The following is a 14758-nucleotide window of genomic DNA, read 5'->3' as shown; positions in this document are numbered from 1 at the left end:
TAACCAGCTGAGCCACCCAGGCGTCCCATTAACTGGAATTTAAATAAAAATTTGGAGAAAAAAGTACAAACTCCAGTGTGGTTTTTAACACAATTAGTACCAAAATAAAATGATGTGAAACATTAGGAATGTAACTAAACCAAGGGAGAGTTTGTTCAATTAATGCACAGTTAAACCAATAAAAACAGACACTAAGCCTTTGCAGTAGAGAAAGATAGGCTATTTATTGAAGGGGCAAAACCAAGGAGAATGGCGAGCTAATTCTCCGAAGTCCTGAACACTTTATGCCTTGCAAGTGAGGATTTTTAAGGGCAAAATCACCTACTCAGTCTCCTGAGTAGGTGAAGGCATTGACTGGAAACCCATGAAGTCATCCTAGCAAATGTCCTGGTATCACTTCCTTGTATCCTCTGGAGGTCTCTTCCATTTCAAGAGACTTGGAATCTGAAAATATTTCTTTATTCTTTATATCAGAGAGTTCACTGGGTACATCTGATGATTCTATCTCTAGGGTAATGCTGGCTCACTCCTTGTCCTCTAGGTTCCTTTGAAGGACAAGCATCCTTATCCTTTGAGCTTAGGCTTACGTGTTCCTTGACTGGTCCTATGCTTGGGGTTCATAGAACCTCCTGTGTTCATTCTTCCATCTGAACTGACAAGATGGACCCCAGCTTCTGGAAGAAGAAATGAATTTTGCAGTACATTATTTTTACTATTCCATTTGTCTGAACCTCACTTCTGCAGATATTTTTGGGTCTACATCACTTCTTTCAGTGTGACCCTCTACCTGAAAAAAAAAAAAAAAAAAAAAAAAAAAAAAAAAAAGATTAAGAGAGTAAGTCCAACTGTCTTCAAGCACTCTCTTCCCTTTGCTTTTCTCCATAGCACTTGTCACCATTGACATACAGATACTTCACTGGCATTTCTCTGGTCACCCCAGCCCCCAGCACAGAATGATACTTACCACATAGTCCTTGCTATTCCTCCAACTGCAAGGTCCATCCAATGCATGGAGCCTTTGTACAGATGTTCCTTTTGTCTGAAACACTGTTCTCCCATGTACCAATATGATTAAATCTTCCTTCTTTCAAATCTTCACTCAAATGCCAATTTTTCATTGAAGCCTACCTTACCCACATAATTTCTGATTGCTTCCTCATGCCCCTACACCAGGACTCTCCATTCCCTAAGCTGTTCCACATTTTAGTTTTTTATAGTACATTCCCTTCCTAACATGTTCTATCACTATTTTTTGTATTTTTTTTGTTTCCCCCTGCTAAGGTTCTATAAATATAATAATATTTCCCAAAGCAATGCTTCCTCAAACAACAAACCAGAGATATTTGAAGCTAAAGGTGTGTGCATATTCAGGAAGGGGCTTACACAATAGGGAATTCAGCATAGAATGGGAGGGAGTTGGGGAAGTCATCTTAAGGTGAGAGAGTCCAGGTCCTGGCTGATCAAAGTCTGGAGAGAGCAGGCAAAGGTTAGTGTCATCAATTCTCTGGCTCCAATTGGTTCAGTATTTGAGTGCTCAAAGAGGTTTAAATTCTGCAAAAATAACCCAAGAATATGCTTTAGTTAAGAAGTGCTGGTCAGGCATATATCACAAGATGGCCAGGACCTAAAATGTTTTTTCTCATGTTAAGAAAGCTTTGTCTTATCTCTTTTTTGGGGGACACCTAACTCTTTCTGCTTGCAATCTCCCATGTAAAAAAGAATCTTTCAGCTTATTAAACTTTTGTTTTTCTTTTGTTACTATGTCATTCATTATGGGAGAAGAGGTATGCCTAAAACAAGAATCTAGAAAAGTAAAGATTGTTTTTCCTTCCCTACAAAAGGAATAGAGGAAATAAAATGATAAAACTTAGATAGCAATTGATGAATTTGAAAGCAAGAAAAACTGAAATAGCTTCTTCACTACCCCAGTCAAAAATTTAGAGCATCACGAAGGAAAATCAAACCATCAGGCTTTTCACTGTGTGGCTTCTAAGGGAAAAGGCAATTATTTTCTCAAACCGAACATAGCCACATTTAGTCCTTGAACTTTTGTTCTTGGAAACATGCCAATCAATCTTCCTTGGAAATTGGTCCACAGGGATGACCATACATCAGATTATCGTCAGTCCCCAGTATATGAGGTGCCCTGGAATTATCAGGGCAAGACATACTCTGCTCTGCTTATGTTCACTCTAGCTTCCTGGTATTCTTTTTAGAAATAATTTCCTGGCAAATTTTCCATTTGACCAACACCTGAACAAGATTTCTAGGTTGATTAATTTTTGTCTCACAATAAAAGAAAATGAATACACTAAAATTTAAAAAGAACTTATCTCAGAAAAAAGAAGTATTATATCACAGAAATTTTCAACTCAAATGGTTACCAAATTTGATTTGTGGGAAAAACTTGAGGTTGACAAACTTCTAAGCAGATAATATTGGAAAGGTTTTTTTTCCTCCAAATTTGGTTCACAGTAAGTATTTTTCTCTCAAAGTTAGAGGTCTTCAGTTAGGATTGAATTTAATGGGAACATTATCAGAATAGTATGCATATACCTCTCATTTAGACCTTACCCCAAATAATGCCAGGATTTGTGAAATCAGAAATATAGAGTTAATGGAATCAGAGTCTATAAATAAAGAACATAGTTAATTTTGAATAATCAGGTTAAGAAAATATCTTATCTTTTAAAAATTAAAACTAACATGTGGTCGATAATTTTACTATATCTTACTAAAGTCCCCTAAATTTGAAATCTGTAATTTGTATTAAATAATATTGAAAAAAAGACACAATAATTAAAACTTGTTTTTATATCACCATTTGTTGTATACCCAACTTTTTTCCAGGTTTGCTGAAATTTATTGTAAGCAGGAATATAGTATTATATGCATGCTCTCTGGAGACAGGCTATCTCGGTAGAATCAGAGTGCTAACACTGTGTAGCACTGACTCTGGATAAGTTACTCAAACTGTGCCCTTTTTCTTGTCTTAAAAATTGTGGCTAACAGTGACACTTATGGAAGAAGAGTCTCATAAGAACTAAATGCATTAATAAGTATTTAGAACTGGATCAGTCTCATTTTAATTATTTGATATAGTAACTTTAATTATATTGTATTTAAATGTCAATTTATGTCTACTTTTATAGTTGGCAATCCAGTTAAGATTGTTTTTCAGTCATGGTCTTTAAACCACTCATCACGAGTTTCTAGAAACATAGTTATAAATATGGCATGTGGTTCCTATAAACACAAACCCTTTTGAAGTCATTCCTGCTAAGTATCAAATTTGATTTCTTCACAGTGCACAGCAGCTGGCACTATGGGTAGAAGGAATAACACACAGGTGCCTGACTTCATCCTTCTGGGGTTGACAGATTCTGAAGAGGTCCAGCGAGTCCTCTTCGTGCTGTTTCTGCTCATATACCTGGTTACCATGCTGGGCAATGCAGGGATGATACTGATAATCCGCCTGGATCTCCAGCTGCACACCCCCATGTACTTTTTCCTCAGTCACCTCTCATTTCTGGACCTTAATTACTCAACTGTCATCCTACCGAAAACCTTAGAGAACTTACTGACCTCCACCAAGTATATTTCCTATGTGAGCTGCTTCACCCAGATGTACTTTTTCGTTTTCTTGGGGGCCACAGAATGTTTCCTTCTCTCCTCCATGGCCTATGATCGCTATGTTGCTATCTGCAATCCTCTGCACTACCCAGTGGTTATGTCCACGAGATTCTGTGGTTCCCTCGTCTTTGCGTCCTATTCTATTGGCTTTGCGGACTCCTTTGTTAACGTGCTTTGCATGAGCAGATTGAATTTCTGTGACTCCAATGTAATCCATCACTTTTTCTGTGACACATCCCCAGTTTTAGCCCTGTCTTGCACGGACACAAATGACATAGAAATCATGATATTTATTGTCGCTGGCTCCACCCTAATGGTGTCTCTTATCACGATATCTGTGTCCTATGTGTCCATTCTGTTGACTATCCTGAAAATTACTTCCACGTCAGGAAAGCGAAGAGCCTTCTCTACGTGTGCCTCTCATCTCCTAGGAGTCACTATCTTTTACGGCACTATGATTTTTACTTATTTAAAGCCAAGTAGTTCTTACTCCTTGGGAAAGGATCAAGTGGCTTCTGTTTTTTACACTATTGTGATCCCCATGCTGAATCCACTCATTTATAGCCTTAGGAACAAAGAAGTGAAAAATGCTTTCATTAGAGTCATGCAAAAGGGAGAGGGCTCTGGGCACTTGAAACAAGCAATGCTAAACTTTTAAGCTCATCCTGAATCATCCTCTCTATAGTGTATTTCCTTTGTCTCCAAAACCAACTGAATCCTTTAATTTGTTTGTATTTCCATCGAACCATTCTTTATTTCACCAAATATGATCTTGGATATTTCCAGGAAGATGTCTTTAGAAATTCCAAGTTATAATAGAAAGCCATTAGGTATGTTTTAAACCTGTGATCTAAATATATGTGTTTGGGGGCACCTGGCTGGCTCAGTGGGCTAAGCCTCAGACTCTTAGTTTTGGCTCAGGTCATGATCTCAAGGTCATGGGATCCAGCCCTTCATTGGGCTCCATGCTCAGTGTGGAGTATGCTTGAAATTCTCTCTCTCCCTCTCCTTCTGCCTCTCTCAATAAATAAATAATAATAAATAAGTAAATAAATAAATCTTTTTAAAATAATATATGTGTTTTTAAGAGCAACTGATATGCAAAATGAGACAATATAGTTGTCTTCTTTTAAACAATTTCATACATATTCCCATTAACAGTCTAACTTCAGGGAATTTTATTATGGAAAAGAGCTCCATTTGGGGTACAATGATAGCTGTTTCAGCTAGTTCATTTACTATATGGAGAAAAAAATACAGCAATTACCAGAAATTGCTATGGAATCAAGGATTTGGATTTTAAATATACTAACATTCAGCTGTATAATCCTTAATGGATCAGCCTCAGTTTCCTCAACTGCACAAGATAATAATAAGTCTAGGGCCAATGACTTAATTATAAAGATTAAATCAGATAATGGATGTAAAGCATTCAAGGGAGTTCTAATAGATGCTGGTCAGTATCATTAGAAGGCTTACTTTCCTGCATATTTTTTTAAAGATTTTATTTATTTTTTGATGGACAGAAAAAGAGAGAGAGAGAGAGAGAGCACATAAGCAGAGGAGAGGCAGAGGGAGAGGAAGAAGCAGACTCCCAGCTGAGTAGGAAGCCCAGTGCAGGGTTCTATCCCAAGACCCTGTGATCATGACCTGAGCTGAAGACAGATGCTTACCCAACTGAGCCACCCATTGCCCTTCCTGTACTATTTTTAACGCACAATGGCTTTTTCTTAAAAAAAAAAAAAAATCACTTGTGGGGCACCTGGGTGGCTTATTTGGTTAAGTACACAGTCTTGATTTCAGCTCAGGTCATGATCTCAGGGTCATGGGATGGAGCCCTGCATTGGGTTCCACATTCACTGCGGAGTCTGCTTTAAATTCTCCCTCTCCTTCAGCTCTCCCCACTCCCAAAATAAATAAATATATAAATGCATAAATAAGTAATCTTTAAAAAAGAGAATATTCCCTTGTGTTTTATAAATTACTTTTGGCGAATTTATTTGACAAGCAACTAAGGAAAAACTCAACTCTTCACAATTTTGAATTTAAAATGGTGTCTGTTAACATTGGGCAACATGCTACCCATGGACACCACGAACAAGAAGAAGGGGATAGAAACGCCATAGCAGTCATTACAGCTTGGTGTATGTTCCTCTGGATCTACAGTCATGAACACATATGCGTATATTACTTACATAAGTAAAATTTCTGTCATTTTCTATGTGCTTTTCAGCAGCTTTCTGTATACACTTACAAGCTTAACTTTTGATAATGCCTTTGTCACTGAAATATGAGATGAATGTGTATAAATATTTGGGAAAAAGAATGAAGAACTCTCCTCTTGAAAGGCTTTGAATCTGAAATGTAAATGCATCAATTTAAAAATCTGTATGCAGTGGTATCTAATTGGTGGCTATCTGCTAAATATTTTTTTAAAACCTTACCTTTCTGTAACTTGTCAATAAACTTCAGGAAACTGCTGCTTTTTCGTGTGTGTGTGTGTGTGTGTGTGTGTTTATATTACAGGTTTCTCCTAAGTTTTTTTTTTTTTAATTTTATTTTTTATAAACATATATTTTTATCCCCAGGGGTACAGGTCTGTGAATCACCAGATTTACACACTTCACAGCACTCACCAAAGCACATAGCCTCCCCAATGTCCATAATCCCACCCCCTTATCCCAAACCCCCTCCCTCCAGCAACCCTCAGTTTGTTTTGTGGGATTAAGAGTCACTTATGGTTTGTCTCCCTCCCAATCCCATCTTGTTTCATTTATTCTTCTCCTACCCACTTAAGCCCCCATGTTGCATCACCACTTCCTCATATCAGGGAGATCATATGATAGTTGTCTTTCTCTGCTTGACTTATTTCACTAAGCATGATACGCTCTAGTTCCATCCATGTTGTCGCAAATGGCAAGATTTCATTTCTTTTGATGGCTGCATAGTATTCCATTGTGTATATATACCACATCTTCTTTTTTTTTTTTTTTTTAAGATTTTATTTATTTATTTGACAGAGAGAGATCACAAGTTGGCAGAGAGGCAGGCAGAGGGAGAGGAGGAAGCAGGCTCCCTGCCGAGCAGAGTGCCCGATGCGGGACTCGATCCCAGCACCCTGAGATCATGACCTGAGCCTAAGGCAGTGCATCTTCTTGATCCATTCATCTGTGGATGGACATCTAGGTTCTTTCCATAGTACGGCTATTGTGGACATTGCTGCTATAAACATTCGGGTGCACGTGCCCCTTTGGATCACTACGTTTGTATCTTTAGTGTAAATACCCAATAGTGCGATTGCTGGGTCATAGGGCAGTTCTATTTTCAACATTTTGAGGAACCTCCATGCTGTTTTCCAGAGTGGCTGCACCAGCTTGCATTCCCACCAACAGTGTAGGAGGGTTCCCCTTTCTCCGCATCCTCGCCAGCATCTGTCATTTCCTGACTTGTTGATTTTAGCCATTCTGACTGGTGTGAGGTGATATCTCATTGTGGTTTTGATTTGTATTTCCCTGATGCCGAGTGATATGGAGCACTTTTTCATGTGTCTGGTGGCCATCTGGATGTCTTCTTTGCAGAAATGTCTGTTCATGTCCTCTGCCCATTTCTTGATTGGATTATTTGTTCTTTGGGTGTTGAGTTTGCTAAGTTCTTTATAGATTCTGGACACTAGTCCTTTATCTGATATGTCGTTTGCAAATATCTTCTCCCATTCTGTCAGTTGTCTTTTGATTTTGTTAACTGTTTCCTTTGCTGTGCAAAAGCTTTTGATCTTGATGAAATCCCAATAGTTCATTTTTGCCCTTGCTTCCCTTGTCTTTGGCGTTGTTCCTAGGAAGATGTTGCTGCGGCAGAGGTCGAAGAGGTTGCTGCCTATGTTCTTCTCAAGGATTTTGATGGATTCCTTTCTCACATTGAGGTCCTTCATCCATTTTGAGTCTATTTTTGTGTGTGGTGTAAGGAAATGGTCCAATTTCATTTTTCTGCATGTGGCTGTCCAATTTTCCCAGCACCATTTATTGAAGAGGCTGTCTTTTTTCCATTGGACATTCTTTCCTGCTTTGTCGAAGATTAGTTGACCATAGATTTGAGGGTCTATTTCTGGGCTCTCTATTCTGTTCCATTGATCTATGTGTCTGTTTTTGTGCCAGTACCATGCTGTCTTGATGATGATCTCCTAAGTTTTATAAGTTTGCTACGGTCACTAAAAATAAATTTTGAGTTAAATGTTTGACTCATTTGTTCTGATCTTTTTAACAGAGACAAGTTGTAAAACTGGGAAATGATAGTGAATTCAGAATTTGTAGCAACCCATTAACTGTAGTCAAACTGCTGAAATTTCCTTTATTTTTCCTTTTTCCCTCTACATAATCTGAGCTAGTTTTCATTTTCTGCTGTATAGATGTTAAAAGTGTATTCTTCCATTTTCCAAGAATTTGATTTTTTTGCTTAAACTCTTGTAATTTGTTTTCATTTCAACCAGTAATACAGAAATTTTATTTCTGAAATGTAGCTATAGTTTACTATTTTTCCTAAATACTTTCTAAAGGTTTAAAATAAAATGCAACAGTACAATTTCTCTTTTATAAGTTACAAGTTTAAAAGTTTTTCACTAAGTGAAAATGTCAACAAAACTATTCAAATTTTTAAATATGCATTATTTTCCTCCATTTAGTTTATTTTAAAATTTCCATTCTCATATATCATTCCACTTAAAATTATCATGACTCATTTTTGCTTTGGTATCTATGTGGTCTAGACTCTTTATTGTTATTGTTACTTGTTTTTGTTTGTAATTAGTAATAAGTATATGATAAATATTTATTGCTTAATAATATGTTTTTATAGTTGGCCATTCATTTTGCATCTTCACTATGTCATTTAATGTATTTATAGGCCTTTTCATTTTTCTTTTCTATAAACTATGTTTTCACCTGTGTTTCTGTTGATGTATACTTTTATGATTATGAAATGTATCCTGTTGGTTTGAGTTGGCAAAAATGGCTAAGAGATTCTGTGATTTTGTAGATAGCACTTAAGTTGAACAGATGCTAATTAAATTAAAATAAATTGTAATTAAAGTAGGGTTACCACATCTTCTTTATAATACAATTTAAGAAGTGTGTATGTTATTAAAAATATGTAATATAATCTATGCATGATATAGAAGATTTAGACTATTTGTGTTTACCCTATGAAATTGTTATATTAGTGCATACCATATTGTACATAGGATGTGGCCAGACATAATTTAAGATATATTTTTCTTGCCATACAAAAATGTTATTTATTACAAATATGATAAAGAAAATAAGAGTAGACTAGAGCATGAAAAAAATAGGAAAAGCTGTGTCTGCTTCCAAATAATTAACAAATATAGTATCTATATGATATCAATAATGTATTTTTCAGGATTTACTATATGCTAGACAATACTCAGAGGCATATATACGTATACATTAACATAATTTATCCTCACAAGATAGGTACTAGCAATATCCAAATGTTAATCTCATATAGTGGAAAGCAATCTTTCTATTCCTTCAGGCAAAGATGTAAGAATAATCCATAATTGCCTTGTTATGTCACATTCCTGAAATCCACTCCAATGGCATCCTATGTGGACCCTAAAAACAAAATATATCCAGAGTCTATCTCTCAGCACGTTCTCTTTCACCACACTGGCCCGAAGGACCACAGTCTCAGAAGCACAGCTGCAGCCCCTTGACCTTAGCTCTCTTGAATCTAATCTCAGTATAAAAGCTAGAGTGGTAAAACAGTAAATTGGTAAAACACTTCTACAAATCCAATAACTCATTCCTGGTCATAGTATTGTTGAACATCATATTGTTCATCATATTTACTTTGTTTCAATAACATGTCCTCCTGGGGCACCTTTAAGCATCCAACTCTTAATTTCAGCTCAGATCATGATCTCAGGGTTGTGGGATGGAGCCCCACATCAGGCTCTGTGCTCAACAAAGTGTCTACTTCTTCTCTATCTCTTTACCCTTTCCCTCTGCTCCTCCCCCTGCTTGTGCTTGCTCTCTCTCCAAAATAAATAAATCTTTAAAATCTTAAAAAAAAAAAAATGTATGCACTCCTAGCTCTCCCTGTGCACATTAGTCTCAAAGTGCCTAGAATTATCCCTTTCATCTCTTGATCCTGAAACTTCCTTTTCATAAGCAAATGTGTATTAAAACTTTTTTCAAATGCAAATGTGATATTTCTTTCTTAATAAGAATATCCCTTACCACCTGATTTAAAATTTTACCTCCTTCTTGCCCTTTTCTGTGCTTCATTTGTTTCCAATAACAGTATCTCTCCAGCTAATAAATATATATATTTGTCATTATATATATATATATATATATATATATATATATATATATGCACCATGCCTAGCGTGGAGCCCAATGTGGCACTTGAACTCACGACCCTGAGATCAAGACATGAGCTGAGTTCAAGGGTCAGACTCTTAGCCAACTGAGCCACTCAGGCACCCCAACCACCATTTTATATATTTAGCTTGTATCCTTTGTTACTTGTATTCCTCCCCTACTACCCCTATATCATAAGCCAAGATTTTTACTTACTGTGTATAGTGTTGTATCCCATCACCCAGAATACTGCCTTAATAAATGTTTCTGAAGGGAGAATTTTGCAGACAGTAAACCTGGAGCACAAAGAGATTACATAACTGGTTCATGGCCACTCCATGTTAAAAAAAAAATTCACGCTGGAACTCAACATTCTTCAACATCACTCTGGCTGAGAACACCACTGTTATCAGAGGTGAAAACAGAGAATTCATCATCATAGTAAAAGAGCATTAAATAAAACACCAGGGCTGTTAAAACGTGCATGTTTCTGATACGCTAAAATTGCTGATGGAAGACCACGTGATTTTGACTAGCTAAATTTTCTCAAACATGCAGGCACAGTCCTACTTACAGAAAGAGTGATTCTGAAAGAAGAAAGAACAATTTATCTGACTATGGAATTGTTTTGGAGAAAGAACCTGCAATAGTCAAGGCACAGAGTATGGTGTCTAACAAAGGGATTCAGAAACAGTGTCTCAACAAAGAAGAAACAAGTACCCTCTGTTGTAACAATATTGCAGAGTTTAGGGGGCTAGGGTCTCTGGATGCCTCCAAGGTTTCTTCTATATTGTTGCATTGGTGTCCCCCAAATCTGGTCCTCTTCAGCATTATTAAAGAGGGGTCACCTAATACTCTGCCCATTGCAGCCTGAGAGAAAGGGGAGGTTTTCACATTGGGGAAACAATTCCCTGATTTTTTTTTTTTTTTCACACAGACTTCTAAGGAGTACTTCAATTTATTAATAGACATAGGACTATTCAGGTCACCCATTTCCTCTGATAAGATCACCTTTAAGCAATTGTACATTTCATTTAATTTTCAAAATTATTAATAAAGAGTTCTTTGTAATATTCTATTACTATCCTTTCAATATTTCTGGGGACCAAGTGACAGCCCTTTTTTCATTCCTGATATTGGTAATGAGTATCTTCTCTCTTTTCAATGGTGGCCATGGGAATTTTAATATGTATATTTAATATAATACAGTTAACCTAGAATAACATACAACATAACTTTTAATGTCAGAAGCTTAGAGCCAATTTTTTCTCTATTTTTTATTCTATTTTTGTCGTATATCCAATAATTAATGCATCAACATAGTTTTACTTCATTTACTCTTTAAAGAAATTATAATTAAATATACAATATATGTTACATTTATCTTTATTTTAGATATTTTTAGTTTTATTCATTTCTTTGTGTAGACACATAATTTCTTCTGTTATACTTCTTTTGGCTGGATAATTGTTGAAGCACAAGTTTGCTTGATATAAATTATTTCAGTGTGTGTATATTTATTTCCTGAAAAAGTCTATTTTGTTTATACATCTTTTAAAATATTTTATTTATTTAGTTGACAGAGAGATAGAGAGAGAGCACAAGTAGGGAGAGGGAGAAGTAGCCTCCCTGCTGAGGAGGGAGGCCAAGGCGGGGCTCTATCCCAAGACCTTGGGATAATGACCTGAGCTAAAGAAGGCAGACACTTAACCAGCTGAGCCAGCCAAGTGCCCCTTGTTTTTATTTTTTTTTAATATATTCCAAACATTTCTATGGATATTAAATTTGGGATTAATAGTGACTATATTTCACTCCTTTAAGTATTTCTTCATTATATCTGGTGTGAGTCATTTCTTATGGCATCTGCTATATCCTTATATTTTCTCTTCTGTATGTGACATGCATGTTCCTCTGAGTGCTTTCATAATTTTCTATTTATCTTTATTATTAATCAGTGATACTAATGAGTCTAGGTGTGTTTCATTGGTTGATTTGTTTGCTTTTTGTACTTTTCCTTTCTAGGGTCTACTTTTTTGACTCATGGTTTGATATTTCCTTTCGTTAATTTTAGAAGTCTTGGCCATTATATTTTCAAACATTTCTTCTGATTAATTCCTTCTCTATTTTTTGTTCTGTATATTAGACTGTTTGATATTATGTCACAATTGTTATATACATTTTTCTCATTTTTTTCTCATTGTTTGCTTAATTCCTATTGTTTATCATCAAGTTTTCCGATTTTTTTCCTCATTTTTTTTGATCTACTGATGACCTGATGAAGGAATTGCTTGTCTCTAATACTGAGAGAGTCTGGGTGTGTGTTGAATGTCCATCATTGGACACTTCTTTGTGGTTTCTGTCTGTTGACGAAATATAGACTCACGTATATATTGTTTACTCTCTCCAAAGATCTTATTTTTTTAAGATTATTTATTTTAGAAAGAAGAAAGATGAACATGGGGAGAAGCAGAAGGATAGGGAGAGGATCTCAAGCAGCTTGGTGCTGAGTGCGGAGCTGGTTGTGGGCTGGTTCTCACAACCCTGAGATCCTGACCTGAGCCAAAATTGAGAGTCAGATCATTAACCACTTGAGCCACTCAGGTGCCCTGACGACTAGACCGTTTAACCTAGTAATTTAAATCTCTGGGAATACCTGTTTTTGAAAAGCTGCTTTTATTACTATTCTTATGAGCTATTCTTACTATTCTTGGCTGGGAACAGCAGAGAACACTTAGAGTGAAGGTAAATCCACTTTCTAGGCTTCTCTGCTTTTCCCAACAGCCAAAATTACTGGATTTAACATATGTTATGTGTGTATGTATGTAAAATATATGTATGTATATGTTAAATGTGTGTGTATATGTATATACATATACACACACACATATATATATGTATACACACACATATATATATGAATGTATGCTTAATCTAGCTAATTTCTTTCTACCTTCTTGCACGGTGGCCACATCTTTCTCCCACCTTTTGCTGAAGGTGAAAACAATTAATTTATCTCCTCTCTCCCTGGAGGAGCTTGTCTCCCCAAGTAATTCAGATTACTTTGGTGTTTTCAAACTCTGCTCTTTGACAGAGTTATGAAAAGTTAAAATTTGTAGATTATCTGGATTTTTAAAAAACATTATTGCAGCTCTCTACATCTTAAATGAAAGTGGAAATTTTATACATGTATTTTTTATTTAAAATTGTAATTACAGTGCCTCTAACATAGTGTTGTTTTAACTTTAGGTGTACCATAGAGTAATTCAGCAGTTACATATATTACTCAGTGCTTGTCAAGATAAGTGTACTCTTTTTTGTCTTAATGTGAATCTTTTTTTTTTTTTTAAAGAGTTTATTTATTTGGCAGAGAGAGATCACAAGTAGGCAGAGAAGCAAGCGGTGGTGAGGGACAGGTAGTAGGTTCCCTGCTGATTAGATAGCCCAATGTGGGGCTTGATCCCAGGACCCTGAGATCATGACCTGAGCCGAAGGCAGAGGCTTACGCCACTGAGCCACCCAGGCACCCCAAGATAAGTGTACTCTTAAACCCTTCACCTACTTATATACTGTTTTAAGTCTCATCCAGTGCTGTAATTTCAAATATCTCCTTTCTAGATAACAACACATGTATCAGTACAATATTTATTGGGATTCTAGTTCTGCATCTTGAAAATGTAATGGAATCTCAGAATCAGCATAGCTATAAATGGTAAAACTAATCTCCTTCCTTCCTTCCTTCCTTCCTGCCTTCCTGCCTTCCTTTCTTCCTCTCTCTCTCTCCCTCTCTCTTTTTTTTTTTTTTTTTGCTTTTTATTTTGTCTTCATCTTATTTATCATCCATGCTCAAAACCTGACAACTCTATGTATTTCAGTAAAAGGAATAAATTAGCAAATCTGGTGGAAACCATTTTAAATGTATTCCTCTCTCTCTTGTTTCTGCTAATGACTTAAAGAAGATTTTCAGTACTCCCTAAATTATACTCTGAAAGCCAAATGATGCAGTTGGCAAAGTGAAAAAAAAAAAAAAATCAGTGTATTCTTTCATTTCATGTACCAAGGCTCTTAAAAGCAGGGATAAACTTTTTGGTTTTACTTAAAGATAATAATGTCCTTAATTTATGAAATAATTTCTCTTTAAATTATTTTTCATTACCTCTTTTAATCTCCGTTCCTGAAGCTGCAAGATTATAGGAACAGGAAGCAAAATTATGTGTGCGGGTCACTGGGTGATACAGTGAGTGGTTCTACTTCCATTGGAATCTTTTGAATCCTGAACCTATGAATCTTGTCTATAGAAGAAATAGCACTATGTACTAGATGCATGGTGCTGTTACATATATAGAACATACAGAACATAAATAACCTTTATTTATGATCTTTATTTTTCAAATAAGAAGACTAGAAAGACACTAATAAACAGAAACAAAATATTTTTATCACAACTTCTTTAACTGGACACAATGTACTTCATGCTTCATTGATTCAATTTAATGGTTTAGTGTGAAAAATATCATTAATTAATAAACCAATTTTTTGAAACACTCTTTTCATTGCCTCTTTTACATCTTTGTTCCTTAAACTGTAGATGATGGGATTCAGCATGGGAATCACAATTGTGTAAAAGATCGACACGATCATGTCATGGTCCAAAGCATAGCTGGAACTTGGTCTCATATACATGAAAAGGATGGTTCCATAATAAATTGTCACTCCAGTTAGGTGAGAACCACATGTAGAAAAGACTT

The 14758-nt window shown here is 35.9% G+C and overlaps 1 protein-coding gene across 1 annotated transcript in view; it reads left to right on the top strand.

The window, feature by feature from the left end:
* The first annotated feature begins 3325 nt into the window (after positions 1-3325).
* Positions 3326-14758, top strand: part of LOC132001237 (olfactory receptor 8H1-like) — a 14700-nt gene continuing 3267 nt past the window's right edge. Inside the window, exon 1 of the mRNA XM_059376025.1 lies at positions 3326-4017. Within this exon, the coding sequence (XP_059232008.1) occupies positions 3326-4017 (692 nt within the window). The remainder of the gene's footprint in view (positions 4018-14758) is intronic.

Source organism: Mustela nigripes, chromosome 1 (genome assembly GCF_022355385.1).
Source record: "Mustela nigripes isolate SB6536 chromosome 1, MUSNIG.SB6536, whole genome shotgun sequence".
NCBI lineage: Eukaryota > Metazoa > Chordata > Mammalia > Carnivora > Mustelidae > Mustela > Mustela nigripes.
This window is presented reverse-complemented; position numbering and strand designations above follow the sequence as displayed.